Genomic DNA, 22,010 nt, shown 5'->3' with positions numbered 1-22,010 from the left:
CTAACTTAATAGCTGAGTTTGATTGGGTGGATGTTTGGCATTTATTAAATCAAGAAGAAAGAGTTTACTCTTGTAATTCAAAAACATATCAACTTGGTCAAGGATAGATATCATCCTGGGAAATATGAAATTGTTGGAAAAAATATAATAAAATTAAAATATGTTCCTATGGCCCTATCAGACCATTGCTCGGTTGTTATTGAGATTGATCTCATGGTCAAGAAGGGCCCTCTATTTGTTAAGTTTAACCCTCATTGGTTAACTCTGTTAAAAGATAAGGTAGAAATTAAGGAAGAAATTAAGGTCTTTTTTCAGGCTAATGAAGATTCAACTAATAAACAAGTGGCATGGGATGCGGCAAATGCTTTTTTTTAGAGGAATCTTGTTAAGTAAAGTGATATATTGGAAAAAAAAGCAAAAGAAAAAAATAAGATAGCAGAACAGAAGTTAGAAGAAGCAAAATTGAGTTGCCCGGCTGACACCCCATTAGAAAAGCTGAAAAAATGGGAGGAGAAACAAGGGATAGTTAAAGATATAAACATGGAAAAATCTCAATCAACATTGTTTTTCCAGGGGACAAAGTTTTTTTCAGATGGTAAAAAAGTGGGTAAGACCTGAGCTAACATAGTTAAAAACCAACAGAAAAAATCATAGATAGGGGCAATAAGAAATAATAAGGGCCAGATTGTAAAAACCCCGGATGAGATAAGTGAGGTTTTTGGGGCTTACTATCAAGACTTACATAAATCAAAAATACTCTATGAGAAGGAGAAATGATGTCAATATTTGAGTGGGGTGTCTTATAAGAAATTGACTGCAACTCAAATAGAGCAATTGGAAAAAGAAATACAGTTGGAAGAGCTAGTAAGGGCTTTGAGATTCATCAGGGATAGGAAAGCGCTAGGGGGAGACGGACTATCATTTGAGATATACAGGGTGGGCCATTTATATGGATACACCTTAATAAAATGGGAATGGTTGGTGATATTAACTTCCTGTTTGTGGCACATTAGTATATGTGAGGGGGGAAACTTTTCAAGATGGGTGGTGAGCATGGCGGCCATTTTGAAGTTGGCCATTTTGAATCCAACTTTTGTTTTTTCAATAGGAAGAGGGTCATGTGACACATCAAACTTATTGGGAATTTCACAAGAAAAACAATGGTTTTAACGTAACTTTATTCTTTCATGAGTTATTTACATGTTTCTGACCACTTATAAAATGTGTTCAATGTGCTGCCCATTGTGTTGGATTGTCAATGCAACCCTCTTCTCCCACTCTTCACACACTGATAGCAACACCGCAGGAGAAATGCTAGCACAGGCTTCCAGTATCCGTAGTTTCAGGTGCTGCACATCTTGTATCTTCACAGATAGTGAAGATATAAAGATAGTGGGGCTATTCTTCATCAATGGAAACCTCAAGGCCACTGGATATGCGAAATTGCTACATGATGATGTGTTTCCCTCTTTATGCACTGAAGCTGGCACGTTCTCTGAGTTTTTCCAGCAAGTTGGTGCACCACCACATTATGGGTGTCAGGTCTGAGTATTCCTAGATTGTCGTGGGCCAAGGTCTCCCAATCTGACCCCCTTAGACTTTTATCTTTGGGGTCATCTGAAGGCAATTGTCTATGCTGTGAAGATACGAGATGTGCAGCACCTGAAACTACGGATACTGGAAGCCTGTGTTAGCATTTCTCCTGCGGTGTTGCTATCAGTGTGTGAAGAGTGGGAGAAGAGGGTTGCATTGACAATCCAACACAATGGGCAGCACATACGTTAAAACCAAGCACACCATTGTTTTTCTTCTGAAATTCCCAATAAGTTTGATGTTTTCACATGACCCTCTTCCTATTGAAAAAACAAAAGTTGGATTCAAAATGGCCAACTTCAAAATGGCCACCATGTTCACCACCCATCTTGAAAAGTTTCCCCCCTCACATATACTAATGTGCCACAAACAGGAAGTTAATATCACCAACCATTCCCATTTTATTAAGATGTATCCATATAAATGGCCCACCCTGTATAAGCATTTTAGTCAAATACTCCTACCAGAATTAAGGTAACCCCTGTGTGAGGACAGGTTGCCTGATTCAATGGAAGAAGCTATTATTATTGTAATTCCCAAGGCTGGCAAAGATCTATTAAAACCAGAATCCTATAGATCTCTATCACTGTTGAACACCGATATAAAAATATTAGCTAAAATTTTAGCGGTATTTACTAATATAGAGGGAAATAGCGAGAAAGATAGTAAGAAAGGTAAATTGTCACTGGATGCAATTAAAGCGTTTGATTGCATAGAATGGGATTATTTATGGGAGGTTCTTAAATGTTTTGGTTTTGGGGATAATTTTAATAAAATGGATTAAGTTGATATATTCAAATCCTAGAGCTAGAGTATCGGTGGATGGGGCGATGTCCCTGCCCTTTGCCCTGCCAAGAGGCACTAGGCAGGGTTGTCCCCTATCCCCGTTGCTCCATGCAATTGCAATAGAGCCGGTGGCTATAATAATTCATGAAAATGTGGAGATTAAGGGATTTCAATATGGAAGTATTAATGAAAAAATTACGTTGTATGCTGATGATATTTTGTAGTTTTTGGGGAACACTGAGGTGGATCTAAGTAAAGTAATGGGTATAATTAATACGTTTGGATATTTTTTAGGATTTCAAATAAACTGGGAAAAATCACATTTGATGTTATTAGGTGAGGAAGTTTTGAATATAAGTTCAGACGTACATATAGTGGATAAAGGTGGTAGCTTTAAATATTTAGGGATAAATATTTCCCAAAATTTGGAGGAGTACGTAAAATTAAATGCGGCTCCACTTTTAACCCCTTAAGGACCTAGGGTGTACCGGTACGTCCTAAGTATTATAGGGCGTACCGGTACGTCCTAAGTTTAAATCGCGATTGCGGCGTGGCGGGGGTTAATCGCAACAGTATGTCCGCTGAAATCATTCAGCGGGCATCCTGTCACAATGCCGGGGGGGGTCCCGTGACCACCCCCGTGTCGGCGATCGATTCAGACCTGTGGTTTGCGGCTTTTACCTTATCCGGCGGTTGCGAGCGGCGGTGCCATCGGGTCCCCATGTGGCTGTAGGGGGGACCCGATGGCATAGAAGGCAGCGCAATGTCTAAGGAAGGCATCGCAGTGCCTTCCGGTGACGAGCCTGTGAGATCCAGCCCCCTGGATCTCACAGGCCGGAAGCTGTATGAGTAATACACACAGTATTACTCATACAGCCAATGCATTCCAATACAGAAGTATTAGAATGCATTGTAAAAGGGATTAGACCCCCAAAAGTTGAAGTCCCAAAGTGGGACAAAAAAAAAGTAAAAAAAAAAAGTTGAAAAAATAAAGTTTTCCCCCCAAAAATTTTAAGTTTCAAGTAAAAATAAACAAAAACGTCATTTTCCCCAAATAAAGTAAAAAAAATTGGTAAAAAATACGAAAAAAATGTATACATAAACCATTTTTTTGTCACCTTACATCACAAAAAGTACAACAACAAGCGATCAAAAAGGCGTTTGCCCACCAAAATAGTACTAATCTAACTGTCACCTCATCCCGCAAAAAATGAGCCCCTACCTGAGACAATCGCCCAAAAAATAAAAAAACTATGGCTCAGAATATGGAGACACTAAAACATCATTTTTTTTGTTTCAAAAATGATATTATTGTGTAAAACTTACATAAATAAAAAAAAGGATACATATTAGGTATTGCCGCATCCGTATCGACCAGCTCTAGAAAAATATCGCATGACCTAACCCCTCAGATAAACACTGCAAAAAAAATAATAATTAAAACTGTGCTAAATAAACCATTTTTGTCACCTTACATCACAAAAAGTGTAATAGCAAGCGATCAAAAAGTCATATACACCCCAAAATAGTGCCAATAAAACCATCATCCCATCCCGCAAAAATCATACCCTACCCAAAGTAATCGCCCAAAAACTGAAAAAAGTATGGCTCTCAGACTATGGAAACACTAAAACATGATTTTTTTTGCTTCAAAAATGAAATCATTGTGTAAAACTTACATAAATAAAAAAAGTATACATATTAGGTATCGCCGCATCCGTGACAACCTGGTCTATAAAAATATCACATGATCTAGCCTGTCAGATGAATGTTGTAAATAACAAAAAATAAAAACGGTGCCAAAAAAGCTATTTCTTGTTACCTTGCCTCACAAAAAGTGTAATATAGAGCAACCAAAAATCATATGTACCCTAAACTAGTACCAACAAAACTGCCACCCTATCCCGTAGTTTCTAAAATGGGGTCACTTTTTTGTCAATTCTACTCTAGGGGTGCATCAGGGGGGCTTCAAATGGGACATGGTGTAAAAAAAACCAGTCCAGCAAAATCTGCCTTCCAAAAATCGTATGGCATTCCTTTCCTTCTGCGCCCTGCCGTGTGCCCGTACAGCAGTTTATGACCACATATGGGGTATTTCTGTAAACTACAGAATCAGGGCCATAAATATTGAGTTTTGTTTGGCTGTTAACCCTTGCTTTGTTACTGGGAAAAATGGATTAAAATGGAAAATTTGCCCAAAAATTAAAATTCTGAAATTTCATCTCCATTTGCCAATAACTCTTGTGGAACACCTAAAGGGTTAACGATGTTTGTAAAATCTGTTTTGAATACCTTGAGGGGTGTAGTTTCTTAGATGGGGTCACTTTTATGGAGTTTCTACTCTAGGGGTGCATCAGGGGGGCTTCAAATGGGACATGGTGTCAGAAAAACTAGTCCAGCAAAATCTGCCTTCCAAAAACAGTTAGCATTCCTTTCCTTCTGAGCCCTGCCGTGTGCCCATACAGCAGTTTACGACCACATATGGGGTGTTTCTGTGACCATTGGCTTCTTGGCTGCTTCTCTAATTTGTGCTCTCCTTGCCTGGGCTGTCAGTTTAGGTGTAGCCTTGGTAGGTTTGGAGTTGTGCCATAGCCCTTTCATTTTCACATGATGGATCAAACAGTGCTCCATCAGATGTTCAGAGCTTGGGATATTTTTTTTTATAACCTAACCCTGCTTTACACTTCTCCACAATTTTATCCCTGAACTGTCTGGTGTGTTCCTTGGTTTTCATGATGTTTGATCACTAATGTTCTCTTACAATCCTCTGAGACCTTCACAGAACAGCTGTAGCTATACTGAGATTAAATGACACACAGGTGGACTCTATTTACTAAATAGGTGACTTCTGAAGGCAATTGGTCACAGTGGATTTGATTTAGGGGTATCAGAAGACAGGGGATTGAATCAAATCCATGAGACATTGTTCAGATTTTTATTTATTAAAATTTTTGAAAACCATGTATCATTTTCTTTTCACTTCACACATATGTGTATTTTGTGTTGGTCTATCACATACAATTCCAATAAAATGCATTGAAGTTTGTGGGTGTAATGTGGAAAAAAATGTGGCAGGAGTGTATATTTATATGTATTACCAGTACTTCTAGACTCAAAGAGTCAAATAGAGTAGCTTGTTCAAAGCACCTAAAGAAGGGTACATGATAATTTCCTGAAATGGATCAATCTTTTTCTTGCTACATGAAGAAAGTCTAATTTATTAACCCTTGCTTTAAACAATTTCCTTACCTTCCAAAAGTGAATACTGTATAGTGTTGGGATTGACTCTGTCTCCATCAAAAGCAATCACAGTAAGTATTTCTGATCCCTAGTAAAATAATAAATATATTTTCTCAAATTATCATGCGATATATGCTTACTTCTTATTTCATTCCATGTATGAACATAATGTTATAGTTAACATTGGAATTGTTATGGTTAATGAAAGCTTACAATGGTCTGAAACACAAATGGATTTAAAAACACATAAAACCAACAGAATTCAAGCCTAGGCGAAAAGGTAGGCAAGTGGCTTACCAGTATAGTGTCCTCATAGACATAACCATAGTATGGTGTTCCTACAAACACTGGAGGTGAGTCTTGCACATCTTGAACATGGATGGTGACTGTTGTAGTTGATGAAAATACTTGGTACTTGCCACGTAGTTTTCCACCACCATCCTTTAAGAGGGAATATACTGCATTATTTTAATGTAAAAATCACATTCACGCAAGGGAGTCTTTCAAAATGATAGTAATTTTAAATGCAAGCAAATGTTGTCCAAAGAGCAGGCCCTTATGATACAACATCATGTACCACAGAAAGATGTATCTCATACTCATCTCTCTGTTTTGTAAGTTGTGCAAAAGGTAGCTCATTTAGTGCTGTGAACCTGAATTCACCTCAGTCTAATTTTCTTACTACAGGTAAACAAAGTCCAATTCCATAGGAAGCCAATTAACCTAAACATTTAATTTGTACAATGGGAAAAAAGGAAGCTGGGGCGCTTAGATGAAGTCTTGAGGCAACAACACAATCAATGCAAATGAAAGCTGAACCCAAGTTTAAATAAAAGGAGAGAATACTGTAAGGCAGCAGTGTTTAAAAGGAATGTGTCATCAGAAAATTACCTATTGTTTAAATCACATCTTTATTTTTAACGTATTTTTAAAGATTTTTTGATGACGTTACTTTTAATTTTCCATGTCAATATCTATATTTAAACAAAAACATAAATTCCTGCAGTTTTTCGCACTGGCCTCTAAGCCTAATAATAGGCGCCAATTCTTGAGGGCCTTTTACATGGGCCGACAATTGATAAGATTATCGCTAACGAGAGTTACTAATAATGCTCGTTAGTGATGATCCTGGGGTGTAAATGCAATCAATTACCGATTCGGGTAATTGGATCTTTTGTGCAACACAGTGTAAACACGATCTTCTGCCTGGAAACAACGAGTCTGTATGGGGAAGAGTGATGGCATTAGTGATCGCTCCTCCTCATACTCTGGAGACGCTGGAGGAGACCGATGCATGTAAATGCACCAGTCTCCTCTGCTAGTCATCAGCTGATTGTCTGGAAGGAACACTTCCTCCCCGAGAATCTGCTAGATCGTCATCCTGTGTAAAGTTTACTGCAGTTATACATTATTCTAAACCTGCCTGTAATGATAAGGAGATATGTCCTCTTTGTATAGATAAGACAGAATTCACCATTCACAATAGCTGATTGTCACATGCTATCTGTTCTTTCCTTGTATAATGCATTTTTAGACAACAAAAAGAGAAGGCGCTCATAGAATAAGTATGTAAATTACTGTTTTCCCTTGCTTAGGGGAGGTAATATACTCACCTGTCAGAGTTGCACCTAATTGGGTGCAACTACAATGAAGGTTGTATACTCGTTGGGATTGGTTGGTGCCGCCGGTCTTGTCCAAACACCCTTCGGTCGGAGCCAAACCGCCAATCGGGTGAGTGTGAGAGCTATGGGTTTGCTGGACCAAGGAAGGGCGCAAGTCCACAACCAATGGTCAGAAAGAATTCGATTTACTCAGAGACAACGCGTTTCGGGGTGCATGACCCCTTTATCAAGTCTGGTGGATCACAGAGGAAGCCGCTCGTTTTCCAGCACGTGGGGCGTCTCACAGCGTTCTTGGACTTCCTTGGTCCAGCAAACCCATAGCTCTTCCTTGTATAATGACCTTTGCATAGATCACAGAGCATGCCTAGAAAACTCTCTCATAGAAGTAAATGAGGTCTCCCCCTAACCATTGTCTATGGCCCATGGAGCTGCCGTAAAGCAATTTTTTTTATTGCTGTGTAAATGCTGTTAAGAAAAAGCTCAGCCAAGATCGCCACCCACATAATCATTTTCAGGAAACAGAAAATAAATATGTAATCAAAAAATAAAAACAGATTAGAAAAAGAATGTGTTGCTACCATATATGATTTAACCCTTTCACGACTGCCATGCAGCTATATACGTGCTATCTGCACATGCCCCGTGCAGCTAGCACGTATATAAACGTTATGGCACCTCTTTAATCCAAGCACTGCAAAACGCTTGGATTAAAGCTTCTGCCCCTGCACTGCCACTGTCAGGGACAGTGCAGAGTCCAGTAATGCCGGCAATGCACCAATCAGAGTGGTCCCTTTCCAGCAATCGCTCCAATTGGTTAGTCTGTGCGGATCGCTGCAGTGTAAAAGTGCCGGTTTCAGGCTCAGATCTGCACTCTGCAGATCAAAGCCTGAAATCAGGCACTGGTTGCTGTGTGCCCCCAATATGTGCACCCTGATATGTGCCCCCTGCCACAATCTGTGCCCCCCCTCTGTGCCCTCTGCCTCCAAATTTGCCAACCACGCGCTGTGTCGGCAACTGTGCCTGCCTGCCCCATCCATGTCCTCTTCCCCCATCCAAGTCCTCTGCCCAACTCTATGTCCCCTCCCCAGCCCTCATCTGTGCCCCCTTATGCGGTCCCCCTACTGTATCTGATGGCGGGGGCTCGATTCCTGAGCCGCCACCATCAGCAGTGAGTGTCAGCTGTATGCTGGCACTCTGCTATAACCCCTTAGATGCCGCTGTCATCAGCATCCACCGGTTAACAGAGGGGGGATGATCCCTCTCTCAACCATCGGGCTGCCTCGCTGCGATGGCAGCAGCCCTTTGGTTGCCATGGCAACTGGGCACCTTGCAAAGGCGTCCAGTGTTGCCATCTATCAGTGTAAAACTGATAGTATTATACTTTGCAATGCAAGAGCATTGCAATGTATAGTACAGCCAATCATTAAGCCCCACTGGGTCTTCAAGATCCGAGTGGGACTTGATAAAAAAAAAGTGTGAGAATAAGAAAAAAGAAAAAAAATTTCCTACATCCACTCATTTACAAGAGATTAAAAAAATAAATAAATAAATAAACTACACATAATTGATATTGCTGTGTCCGTAATGACTTGATCTATAAACTGATCACAGTACCAATACTGCGTGGTGAACGCTGTAAAAAAATAAAAATAAACAAAAATAATAAAATGTGATCAAATACTCATATGCATCTTAAAAATGATACCAATAAAAACTACAGCCCATCCCACTAAAAATAAGCCCTCATACAACTATGTTGACGGAAAAATTAAAAAGTTATGTATTTCAGATTTTGGTGATGCAAAAAAGAAATAGTTTAATAAAAAGTGATTTTATGATTTAAAAGTGGTAGAAAATGAAAAAAAAACTATACAATTTTTGTGTTGCCATAACAGTATCATCCCACAGAATAAAATTATCATATCAAATATATCATATGGAAACCCCCATAAAAAATAAAAATAAAAAACACTGACAGAAATAAAATTTTTGCCCGCTGCACCTCCTAATTTTTTTTATTAAAAGCACTTAAAAAGCCATATAGACCCCAAAATTGTACCAATAAAAATTACAGCCCGTCCTGAAAGAAAAAAGCTCTCACTCAGCTACATTGAAGGAAAAATCAAAAAGTTATGGGTCTTCGATTTGGTGATGCAAAAGAAAAAACTTTTATAAAAAGTGATTTTATGATATAAAAGTAGTAGAACACGAATAAAACAATATAAATTTGGTATCATCAGAACCGTATTAACCCACAGAATACAACCATCTTATCAAATATACCACATGGAGAACCCCATAAAAACTAAAAAGTAAAAAAAAAACACTGGCAGAATTGCAATATTAGCCACTTTACCTCATAAAAAATTAAAGCGATCAAAAAGTCATATGTACCCAAAAATGGTTCTGTTAAAAACTAAAGCTCACCCCGCAAAAAATGAGCCCCCACACAGCTCAGTCAACAAAAAAATTAAAAAGTTTTGTCCCTTAAAATCTATTTCAGCAAATGTTATATTAGAAAATGCAGATGCCATTCCTTTCTTTTTGAATTCTGCCGTCTGCTCATACAGCAGTTTACAACCACATACAGGGTGTTGTCTAGTGATGAGCGAACATGCTCGGCCAAACTGCTGTTCGGCTCGAGCATCACTATGCTCGTCAGATTCAAGTTCTCGGCCAAATAATTTGGGTGCTCGAATACAATTAAATATAATGGAAGTCAATGGGAGAACCCCAGCTCAGAAGAGAAGAGGGTGTCTGGATCATAAAAAAGATTAGAAATTGATGGAAACCCCATTAAAATAGTTTGGCAACAGCATTAAGAGGATAGCTGGATGCATCTTAGACTCCTATTATGTACAACATACAATAGACAACCACACATGTGCAAGCCATCCATCTATACATGAGACAGATAACAGCCAGCATACCTTACAATGGCAGCCTTGTGCACTATGAGATATTCCAAACCAGCTCTCATCTGACTGAGAACCAGTAAATCTCAAAGTTATTTTGCATCTGTTGGATAGCTTGGGTGGACCTGCACACCTAGATCAATATCATTAGGGCGACAAAAGGTTTTCGTATTGTCCTAACTTAATATTCAATAACCTTTCTAGAAAGTTTTGTTATGTAAAAACGAATTTGCATAAACATGGGAATATGGGAAAGACATGCAAATGAGCAGAATCTCTCATGAACAGCGCCATCTATTAGTTGCATAGTATTATGACAAGACTATTTACTCACAACAGCGAATAGTCTTGTCACATAACACTATGCAACTAATAGATGGCGCTGTTGATGAGTGATGATTCATGAGTCATGATAACAGCGCCCTCTATTAGTTGCACAGTGTTATGACAAGACTATTCACTCACAACAGCGAATAGTCTTGTCACATAACACTATGCAATTAATAGAGGGCGCTATTCATGAGTCATGATTCATGAGTCATGAATCATGACTCATGAACAGCGCACTCTATTAGTTGCATAGTGTTATGACAAGACTATTTGCTGAGATTATATTCGCTATATTGCTCTATATTCGTTTTTTAGAATATTCGCAATATTCTAAAAAGCAAATATATAGCAATATAGAAAATATTATGTAATAATTATGTAGTAAGTCAGTGATAATATCTAACACTAGAAAAGCTGGGTAATAAGTCAGTGTAGATCACGAGTTATTATCAAGCTTTCCCAGTGTCAGATTTTATCACTGAATTATTACCCAGCTTTCCCAGTGTCAGATTTTATCACTGAGTTATTACTTAGCTTTCCCAGTGTCAGATATCATCCTAGTGTAGATCGCTAATATTCTAATCGTGAATTTTTATTGCGAATTTTCCATGCAAAAGGCTACACTAATAAGCTTGTCATAAGACTCAGTCTAATATTCTTGTCAGAAGACTATGAAACCAATAGATAGCGCTATTGAGTTATGAATAGCACCCTCTATTGGTTTCATAGTCTTCTGACAAGAATATTAGACTTGTCATAAGACTGTAAAACCAATAGAGGGAGCTGTTCATATCTCAATAGCGCCATCTATTGGTTTTCATAGTCTTATGACAGCTGACAAGGCAGATTCTGCTCATTTGCATGTCTTTCCCATATACCCATGTTTATGCAAATGAGTTTTTACATGACAAAACTGTATAGAAAGGTTATTGAATATTATGTTAGTACAATCAGAAAACTTTTTGTCACACTAATTATATTGATCTAGGTGTGCAGGTCCACCCAAGCCATCCAACAGATGCAAAATAACTTTAAGGTTTACTAGTTCTCAGTCAGATGAAAGCTGGTTTGGAATATCTCATAGTGCACAAGGCTGCCATTGTATCTGTCTCATGGATAGATTGATGGCTTGCACATACCTGGCTTTTGGCATGTAGCCTTTGTGTGGTTGTCTGTTGTACATAATAGGAGTCTAAGACGCATCCAGCTATCCTCTTAATTCTGTTTCCAAACCATTTTGATGGGGTTTCCATCAATTTCTAACCTTTTTTTATGAACCAGACACCCTCTTCTCTTCCGAGCAGGGGGTGCCTGGTTGACTTCCATTATACTCGGGTGCTCGGCCGAGCACACAAATATAGCAATGTGTTCGGGCCGAATACTTTGGTGCTCGTTCATTACTAGTGTTGTCGTATTCAGGAGATAATGGGTAACAAATTATGGGGTGCATTTTCTCCTGTTATTCCTTGTTAAAGTGAAAAATTTGGTCTTTTTGGCAATTTTTTCTTGTAAGAAATTTAATTTTTCATAGGGTCCCGGGCTACTTGAGAAACCTTGTCGTGGTGTCCGGGCTTAGACATGTTCTACACCGTAGGACATGTTGACTAATCTCTCAATTTTAAAATCAGTTTGAGGATTTAGTGAGACTGCAGAGTGCACCTGTGTTTGTTATTGTTTTGTTATATTGTTATATTAATTATGACATCCGCACTTGTTACCTTGTGTAGGATGTCTATTGTGGTACTTGTGGTTCGCCGCGGGCATCCTCCATTGTATGCATTTTGTTGGGGATTGCCATTAGCAACGGGCCACAAGTGCAGGATTTGCTCCCCTATATATATGCACAACTGCATGTGGGTTTGAGCACCTCCTGCTAATGCCAACCTGTCTTCTTAGTTTGTATATATAGATTCCTGGAGGTGTATAAACTCCTATTTAAATGTGCCTGTTTTCCATCTACAGGCTACATTTAGGTGCACCTGTGAGGCCTGGGACATATCAGCAAGTCTTGAGTGGGACTCACAGACTCCTCCCTCCTCCCATTGCAAGCATGGCCACATGCTGGAGGTAACTGGTGAGTTGTTTGTGAGTCGGCCTTATGCTCCTGTAATTTGCCCACTGGCTCCTGGTATCGCCCATACGGCTCAGGTAGGAGAGTGTAGGGTCCCGGGCTACTTGAGAAACCTTGTCGTGGTGTCCGGGCTTAGACATGTTCTACACCGTAGGACATGTTGACTAATCTCTCAATTTTAAAATCAGTTTGAGGATTTAGTGAGACTGCAGAGTGCACCTGTGTTTGTTATTGTTTTGTTATATTGTTATATTAATTATGACATCCGCACTTGTTACCTTGTGTAGGATGTCTATTGTGGTACTTGTGGTTCGCCGCGGGCATCCTCCATTGTATGCATTTTGCTGGGGATTGCCATTAGCAACGGGCCACAAGTGCAGGATTTGCTCCCCTATATATATGCACAACTGCATGTGGGTTTGAGCACCTCCTGCTAATGCCAACCTGTCTTCTTAGTTTTCATTTTCACACCCATGTGTTTCTAAATATTATGCAACGCCTCTGAGGTAAGTGGTCAGTAAACCCCTCAATTAGTTATTTAAGGGGTGTAGTTTCCAAAATGGAGTCACTTTTGGACGGTTTTTACTGTTGCCCTAGTGTGCATTCAAATATGACATGACACTCAAAAGCTATTCCAGCAAATCTGCTCTCCAAAACCATATATTGATCCTATCTTTCTGAACCCTGCCGTGCACCCATACAGAAGTTAACGATCATATATGGGGTGTTTCTGTAAACTGCAGAATCAGGGTAATAAATATTAAGGTTAATTTTGCTGTTAATTCTTGCTGTGTTATAGAAAAAAATTTGATTAAATATAAAAATCTGCACAAAAACAGAAAATTGTAAATTTCACCTCAATTAACATATTAACATAGTTAACATAGTTAACATAGTTTGCAAAAAAACAGTTTTAAGTAATTTGAGGGGTTTAGTTTCTAAAATGGGGTCATCTATGGGTGGTTTCTATTATGTAAGGACCTCAAAGTGACTTCAGAACTGAATTGGTCTTTGAAAAAGTTGGTTTTGAAATTTTTATAGAAAAGTTGAAAAATTGCTTCTTAAATTCTATAAAATAAATAAAATGTGACTTTCAAAATGATGTCAACATAAAGTAGAGATATAAGGAATCTTAAGTAAAAACTATCCAATGAGATATCACTATCTGACTTTAATACATAGAAATTCAAATTTATAAAATACAAATTTTTGCACATTTTCTGGAAATTTAGGATTTTTTATAATATAAAGGTAAAACTTAATGACCCAAATTTACTCCTAACATTAAGTACGAGATGTCACGAGAAAACAATCTCAGAATAGCTTGGATAAATAAAAGTATTCCAAAGTTATTAGCACATAAAGTGACACATGTCAGATTTGCTAAATTATCCGTGCGCATTCCGAATCTTGCGGAACGGAACAGAACGATCATGGAAAGAAAATACATTCGTGTGTGCATGAGGCCTTAATGACAGGTAACAAAAGGAATTTATGTAATGATGAGAAAAACTTTAAAGAGGTCATCTCATTGTTCAAACCTTAGCAAAAAACTAACAAAAATCTGTAAATGTCTTATATAAAAATTGTTAGCTCTTCAATCTCCCCCCCACCAACAAACAATGATGCCACCACTCATTCGATTGACAGCCATTCCACACACATGCACACCTCATTTGGTTCAGTATGCATGTGTTTTCAATGGCTAGAGGCAAAATGATTCGGAAGTTTAAATTCAAAATGCCTCATCCTTCTTTTCCGCTATATCATCTGTTAGGAGAGAATCACGAAGCCCCCATACACATTAGATGCTGAAATTGATGGCTTCAGCTCATGATAACCTAATGCCAATACAGGACATGACCATAGAGGCCATGTGGCAGCCTATAAACAAAGATGGGCAGAGGATCAATATACTATATAGAGTGGTTGTGCACACCTCATTTGGAAGAATCCATGTGTCATTTATTTAAAACAAATTGCTGGTATATAGTAACAGTTTTATTCAATAAAAAAAAAATTAAAAAAAAATTAAAAATAAATAAAAGTGGGAATCTCAGAGATATTCAACTGCGTAGACCTAGGTCAGGTGGACCATAAATGTTAGGGTCTCTGCAATGATTATTCCGGATTAATGGGCAGAGAACTGGAAAAGCAGGGGATTGAAAAGGTAAGTTTTTTTGGCAATATTTTAGGACATTTGCAGCTTTTTTAACTGTGCTAATAAAATAGACTACATACCTTGGCTAGAACTGTGACAAAATGAGTTCTTGATTTTTCAAAGTCCAATGACACTCCAGCTTTGATACGAAGAACACCGCTATGGCGATCTACTGTGAATTTCGTGCTATGTGAGTCCTAAAAATAAAAGGTGTTATCTGTGTCATAAATGATCTTTTTTTAGAGTGTTGAATTTGCTCAGGACATCCCTGCTGAAAATAACTCAACATAGCTCACTGCTTCATTTACAGTAAGTACCATTAAGAAGGTCTAATCTGCCTTGCTACAAGCTGCTTAACCATAGTTCTACGCTTCATAAAAAAATAAAGAAATCTATAGGAAAAAATAATGAATCTCTCATTTCTTTATTTGAGCGGATACCACATAAGCGTAATAGATTCTAATTGATTCTTTGGGCACAGTGCCTAAACTGGACATGGTATATGTGGTTTACTGATCTATGTGAATAAGTGAATTACATGAACATTACATTGCAGTATCCACAGGGCTTTTATTTTTTTGTTTACGTATTACTAAAGATGAGCAGTGACGGCCATGCCAGTCAATATTGAGGCAATATGGACAATCATAATAGATTAGCAAGTGCAATCCTATCCCACCTAATCCCCAACCTCACACCTGAACTCAAGAAGCCTTCCCTAGACCCATACTCTTTATCCAGCTATCACCTATCTCACTACTCCCATTCTCATAAAAACTCCTAGAACAACATGTAATCTCAAACTGTCCTCCCACCTGTCATCCCACTCACTTTTTGACCAGCTGCAGTCCGGCCTTAGACCCAATCATTCCACTGAAACTGCCCTAACCAAAGTCGCCAGCAATCTGCTAAATTCCAAAGCTAATCGTCATTACTCTGTGCTCCTCCTCTTTGACCTTTCCTCTGCCTTTGATACTATTGACCAATCTCTCCTGTTACACACCCTCTATTACCTTGGCATCAAAGACCTGGCGCTCTCCTGGATCTCCTCATACCTCACCCACAGAACCTTCAGTTTTTCCATTGATCTACCACCTCCTCAACACGCCCCCTCTCTGTTGGTGTCTTTCAATGCTCTGTCCTGGGTCCCCTAATTTCTTTATTTACACATTCGGCCTAGGATAGCTCATAGAGTTCCATGGCTTCCAATACCACCTCTATGCTGATGACACTAAAATCTACCTTTCTGGCCCAGATGTCACTTCCCTGCTATCCAGAATCGAAGTGCGTCTGTCAGCTATATCTGAATTCTTCTCCTCCCGCTTTCTAAAACTCAACAGGGAGAAAGCTGAATTCATAGTCTTTCCCCCATGTCACTCAGCCCCCCTACTTGACCTATCCATTACAGTTAATAGCGCAATGCTTTCTCCAGTCTTGCAGGTTCGTGGCCTACCACCTTCAAAAAGCATGGTGCCACCACACAGCCAAATGAGCAGTTACCCTCACCTAGGGATGTGTTCTTTCCCCTTCCCTTGTAGATTGTAAGCTCTGGTGGGCAGGGTCATCTTCCCCTCTGTATCAGTCTGTTAATAGTTTCTAGTTTATTGTATTTTTATATTATATATTAGTAACCGCCTCTTGATGTACAGCACCATGGAATTAATGGAGCTTTCAAATAAATAATAATAGTTAAAAATAATTTGCCCCTTTTCATAGTAAACATTTTTAAAGTATATTTGTGATATTTTTAATTTTCCATGTCACTATCTATATTAGATAATCCTAAAATCCTGCACATTTTGCACTGGCCACTAGGCCTAATAATTGCCATCATTTCTTAGTCTGTACAGATAATCTTTCAGTAGTTATATCATATCATCACACATAGGATTAAAAAATAGTGCCTATACATAGATAATACAGGATGTACCATTCACAATAGGTGATCTACACTTAGAAGTCAATGAGTCCCCTCCAAATTGTGTCTATAGCCCATGTTGTCTCCTTTAAAATATATCTCTAAATGTTGTTAACAACAGCTGAGGCAAGATGGAGGCCTTTCTTATCATGTTCAGGAAAAGAATAAAAAAAATTACAATCAGAAAATAAAATCACTGTAAAACAAAGGGATATCTGTCACGATCATAGGTGACACACTCCCTTTAAACTAGATATCCACTAACTAATTGCTTCCAGTAGATTTCAGTGACTGTTTTCATATACAGGGTCAAATTTGCCTATAAGAAGGCCATGGGAAAAGGGCATTTGCTGAAAAAATGTAGATGTAAATACTTCACAAGATGTACTCATATATACATCAATGTCATTTGGGCACCTCAGTGATATGGGAGCAGGACGAGGGGAAGGCTACATATATTGGCAAAAGCATACAATTATGATTGTAAAGCCACTGTATATGGGACTTTAGGTTAGGCCTACTTGACAGGCAGCGTCTATGTGCCAGACAATACAGGCTCCAGTACTGTTCATCTGGTACCAGTTTGAATCAACATCTTCTCTATTCTGTAGCAATAGTACTAAATATTAGAAGCTATGTAGTACATACATTATATACTGTAAACTTTATAGAAAATGTTAGAGTACAGTGCTGTAATAAATCTATATATAAGTTTATCGATATTCATATAAATAAAGAGACACTCATTTATGAAAAAAATAGAAACACCTTTGTTAGAATAAACATTTACAGTAAATAAAAGTGTAATACTGTACACTTTAAAGCATTTTCCCTTCCACTAGCTTAACAGGGTTAAAAGATAATGATATGATGTATCCCTATATAAGGTGATGTGTTATTCATCTGATTTGCAGAACAGGTGTTGTGCTAGGAAAAGGAGCCAGCATCTATCAGTTCATGACACCCTAGGGCCTAACAAAACTGGATGATTGGTTTACCATCAAACAGTCAGCTCAAAAGAGGGAAAAAGAAGAATGGGGAGTCGAAAAGCAGCGCAATATACAGTATAGTATAATTCCCTGCTACAGTATTAAACTATTAAAGGGGCTTGCATTCCTGTTTCCTGTTTTATGTAAAGAAGACTACCTAAATTTGCTGGCAAGGGCTCTTATATGCAATTTCATTTTAGGGCTTACTGTTTATTTCATAATAAATAAATAAAAATGCTGTTCCTTCTCTGGAGGATCTAACAGTACAATGTTTTATAGCCAGGTAGCAGAAAATCTGATCTGTGTATGAAGGAGGAACTGAGGAACTATGGCGCCTGACACAGAAAAATATCTGGTCCTTAGAAGGTCTTAAAATTAGGTAAATACAAAAGTTTTAGGCATTCAATAATATAATTGAACACAATTTAGTTAATAGAATTAAGAAAATGTAAAGTGAATGACCAAAAATGAAATTGAAATCAAATCAATATTTGGTGTGACCATCCTTTGCCTTCAAAACAGCATCAGTTCTTCTAGGTAGACTTGCACATAGTTTTTGAAGGAACTTGGCAGAGAGGTTGTTCCAGAGATCATGGAGAACTAACCACAGATCTTCTGTGATGATGTTGAGATCAGGGCTCTGTGGGGGCCATATCATGACTTCCAGGACTCTATGTTCTTCTTTTACACTGAAGAGAGTTTTTAATGATGCTTTCTGTACGTTTTGGGTCATTTTCCTGCTGCTGAATAAATTTGGAGGCACTATTGCATGATAAATAAGTATCCACTTGTGTTTCTCAACATTGAGAACACCATTATTATTGACCAAATCCCTAATTCCATTCGCTGAAATTCATTCTCTTGCAAGGAACCTCCACCGTGCTTAACTGTTAGCTGCAAATACTTATTACTGTACCAACCCTTCGGCAAACTGCCTTCTATTACAGCCAAATATTTCACATTTCAACTTATTGGTCCAGAGCACCTGTTTCCTTTTTTGGCACCCTAGTTCCTATGTTTTCATGCAAAGAGGAGTCACTTGGCCTTATTTCTACATTGAAGTTATGGCTTTTTTCTTCCCTGAAGACCACTTCTGGCCAGACTTCTCTGAACAATAGATGAGTGTACCTAGGTCCCACTGGTTTCTGGCATTTCTTCTCATGGCACTGGACATCTTCTAATTTCAAAGGGAAGTAAGCATGATGTGTCTTTTATCTGCTGCATTAATTTATCAGTAAATGGAGCCAGGGATTTGGTCAGGATTAATGGAGTCCTCGGTGCTGAGAAATACAGATACTAAACCATCATGCAATACCATCAGGGAGATGTTTGGTTGGCTCCAAATATATTCTGCAGCAGGACAGCAATCAAACACATACAGCCAGTGGCATTAAGAGCTATTTTCAGCGTGAAGAAGAACAAGGAGTCCTGGAAGTGATAATATGGGCCTCACACAGCCCTGATCTCAACATCATCACATCTGTCTGGTATTACATGAAAAGAAAGAATGATATGAAAAGCTTCCATAGAGGATCTAATGTTCTCTAACATGTTTAGAAGAACCTTCCTGACGAGTTTGCTCAAAAACTGTGTGAAAGCATACCTAGAAGAATTGATGCTGTTTTGAAGGCAAAGGGTAGTCACCCCAAATATTGAATTGATTTAGATTTTTCTATTGCATTTTTTACAGATAGCAAATTATGTTTGCTACTTCAATTAGTTATAAAAAAAACAAATTGAGTAAAGGTAGATCAATTTGCATATTATGTTAGCAATAAATAATGAAAATAACACACTATGCCTAGAGAATACATCATTTGGACCATGCTTACATCTCACTAATCACAGACAAATTTTATATAAACTATGAACAGTATTATTACAGTACATTTAAAATATCAATGCTCAAACTAACAAACAGGCAACATCTATGAAATAAAAGTAACGTACCTGTACTAAATATGTAATACTTCCACCAGACCCTGTATCTTTGTCTACTGCCTCCACCTGGAAAATGCTACTTCCAGGAAGAGTGTCCTAGAAAACACAAAATAAATTACATTTAAATTTAACAGTATGGGTAAAAAAAAACACATGAATGCTCTGGTTTTTCAAGCTCTTATTGATTTCAGGAACTTTTCAGCCCTTGTACCCCTCCCTCATCACTAATGACTGATGGAGGATCCATAGAGAGATTAATAAAGTGGACTCATAATGATAAATATAGTGCTGAAACCTGAATAAAAGCCCATATCTCCATCCCTCCAAGAAAACGGTGGATATTAACTATACCTCAGGCACATTCACAATATAAGGTGTATTCAGGAACTCTGGACTCTCATCATTGGCGTCTGTCACCAGAATTCGGACTCTTTCAGATACCTGCAATGAGTTTAAAATAATTGGGCATAACATAATTTCAGTGCTTTAAAATTTTACTTTTCATTTTAAATGGGTTGCTCAGGTTTTTGTACTTTCTAACAAAGCCCTGCAGCGTGTTGTACCTGTTAGAAAACTCATACTCACCTTCTACCTGCCACTATGTTGCAGCTCCCTGGCTCCATTCAGCAGTTTTCCAGTCCCTATCCTGTGGACTTTCAGAAGGCTGGGGTCACATGCCTCTCAGCAGTCAATGACTGTCCCCACTGGTGTCCCAAAGCAGAACGTTGCTGCAGAACAGCTGTTTGGTGTGGTGTTGGACCCCTGCCGATCAAATATTGTTGGCCTATCCTGAAGACATCTACACATACTACATATACTTTTGTTTGCTTAAGCATGTCAGCTATAGTAGTGTGCACCTGCACTTTATTACATATTGTATGAAGGTAGTGGTCTAATTTTATTTCTTTCCAGTAATGTCTTTTAAGCTATTTGCTTAGTACTGTATATTCTAGGACAAAGTCTCTTTAGCAAAGTCTGTAGTTCAAAGGGTTGGCCACTATATCTTCATTGCTGCAGGGAACAGCACATAAAGGTAGCTAATCAAACGCTGTTACTAAACCATAGGTTGATGGTTTAATATGCTTAATTGTTGTTTTGAAGCACTGTTTCTTACCTGCAGCCTGGTACTGAAATCCCAAAATGGCTACTGATGAAGGGTCATGTGACCATTCTCATCCATCAGTCGCCTCCATAGTCATACACTGCAGATGGACTGCGCATGTGCTAGCTCACCTCTGTAAGGCAGGGGAGGCTGCTGATGGATGGACTGGTCACATGATGCTCCATCAACAGCCATTTTCAGGGGCAAACACAGATTTCATAGGGTCCAAAAGCAAAACATAGTAAGGGCCATGAGATTTCTGCCTTATTTATTATTTTGTAGACATTTTTAAATAAACATACCTGTCTCAACTACTTTTCCTGACTTCTAAGTTGGAAAAAGTAGAACAGGTGCTTTATGAATATGTGCTTAATATGAACACCATATTTCTCAGTGTATTTTCACCAGACAACTGGAATAAATACATTGATAAATATTCCTCACAAAGCTCTAAATCCTCTGCTTCTCCTTAATGTACAGGGTGGGCCATTTATATGGATACACCGTAATAAAATGGGAATGGTTGGTGATATTAACTTCCTGTTTGTGGCACATTAGTATATGTGAGGGGGGAAACTTTTCAAGATGGGTGGTACCATGGCGGCCATTTTGAGGTCGGCCATTTTGAATCCAACTTTTGTTTTTTCAATAGGAAGAGGGTCATGTGACACATCAAACTTATTGGGAATTTCACAAGAAAAAGAATAGTGTGCTTGGTTTTAACGTAACTTTATTCTTTCATGAGTTATTTACAAGTTTCTCTTTGTTTACAGCCATTGACATGTCGCCGAGGTTAACACGTGAGGAGCGGATAGAAATTGTGTTGATGTCTGGTGAACGCAGTAACCGGCAGATTTCAATGCAAGACACCCTACGAGACCACCCATCTCCCATGCTACAGTTAGCAAACTGCTTGCTAAGTTTCGTGAAACTGGTTCAGTGTTGGATTTGCCAAAATGTGGACGCATGAAATCTGTCTCTAATGAAGAAACATCAGTGGCTGTCCTAGCTTCATTCAGCAAGAGCCCACACCGTAGCACTCGCCGCATGTCACTGGAGAGTGGCATTAGTCGAACATCCCTTTGGCGGATATTAGCTACTCACAAATGGCACCCTTACAAACTCCAGCTACTGCAGCATCTCAACGAGGATGACCCAAATCGGCGCACGGAATTTGCAGAATGGGCAAAACAAAAATTGGAACAGGACCCTCAGTTTACGCAGAAGATTTTGTTCAGTGATGAGACAAACTTTTATGTGAATGGTGAAGTTAACAAACAAAACCACCGCTATTGGTCTGACACTAACCCACATTGGATAGATCCCTCCAAGACTGTTGGAA

At 38.6% G+C, this 22,010-nt stretch overlaps 1 protein-coding gene across 1 annotated transcript in view; it reads right to left on the bottom strand.

The window, feature by feature from the left end:
- CDHR1 (cadherin related family member 1) overlaps window positions 1–22,010 on the bottom strand; it is a 191,453-nt gene that overhangs the window by 105,811 nt on the left and 63,632 nt on the right. The window contains exons 5-9 of the mRNA XM_040436306.1: window positions 19,918–20,007; window positions 19,576–19,662; window positions 14,799–14,915; window positions 5,917–6,060; window positions 5,629–5,707 (exon numbers count right to left, since the gene is read on the bottom strand). Of these exons, the coding sequence (XP_040292240.1) occupies window positions 5,629–5,707; window positions 5,917–6,060; window positions 14,799–14,915; window positions 19,576–19,662; window positions 19,918–20,007 (517 nt within the window). The remainder of the gene's footprint in view (window positions 1–5,628; window positions 5,708–5,916; window positions 6,061–14,798; window positions 14,916–19,575; window positions 19,663–19,917; window positions 20,008–22,010) is intronic.

Source organism: Bufo bufo, chromosome 6 (genome assembly GCF_905171765.1).
Source record: "Bufo bufo chromosome 6, aBufBuf1.1, whole genome shotgun sequence".
Lineage (NCBI taxonomy): Eukaryota > Metazoa > Chordata > Amphibia > Anura > Bufonidae > Bufo > Bufo bufo.
The sequence above is the reverse complement of the archived record's forward strand: the minus strand, read 5'-3'. Positions and strand labels throughout refer to the sequence as shown.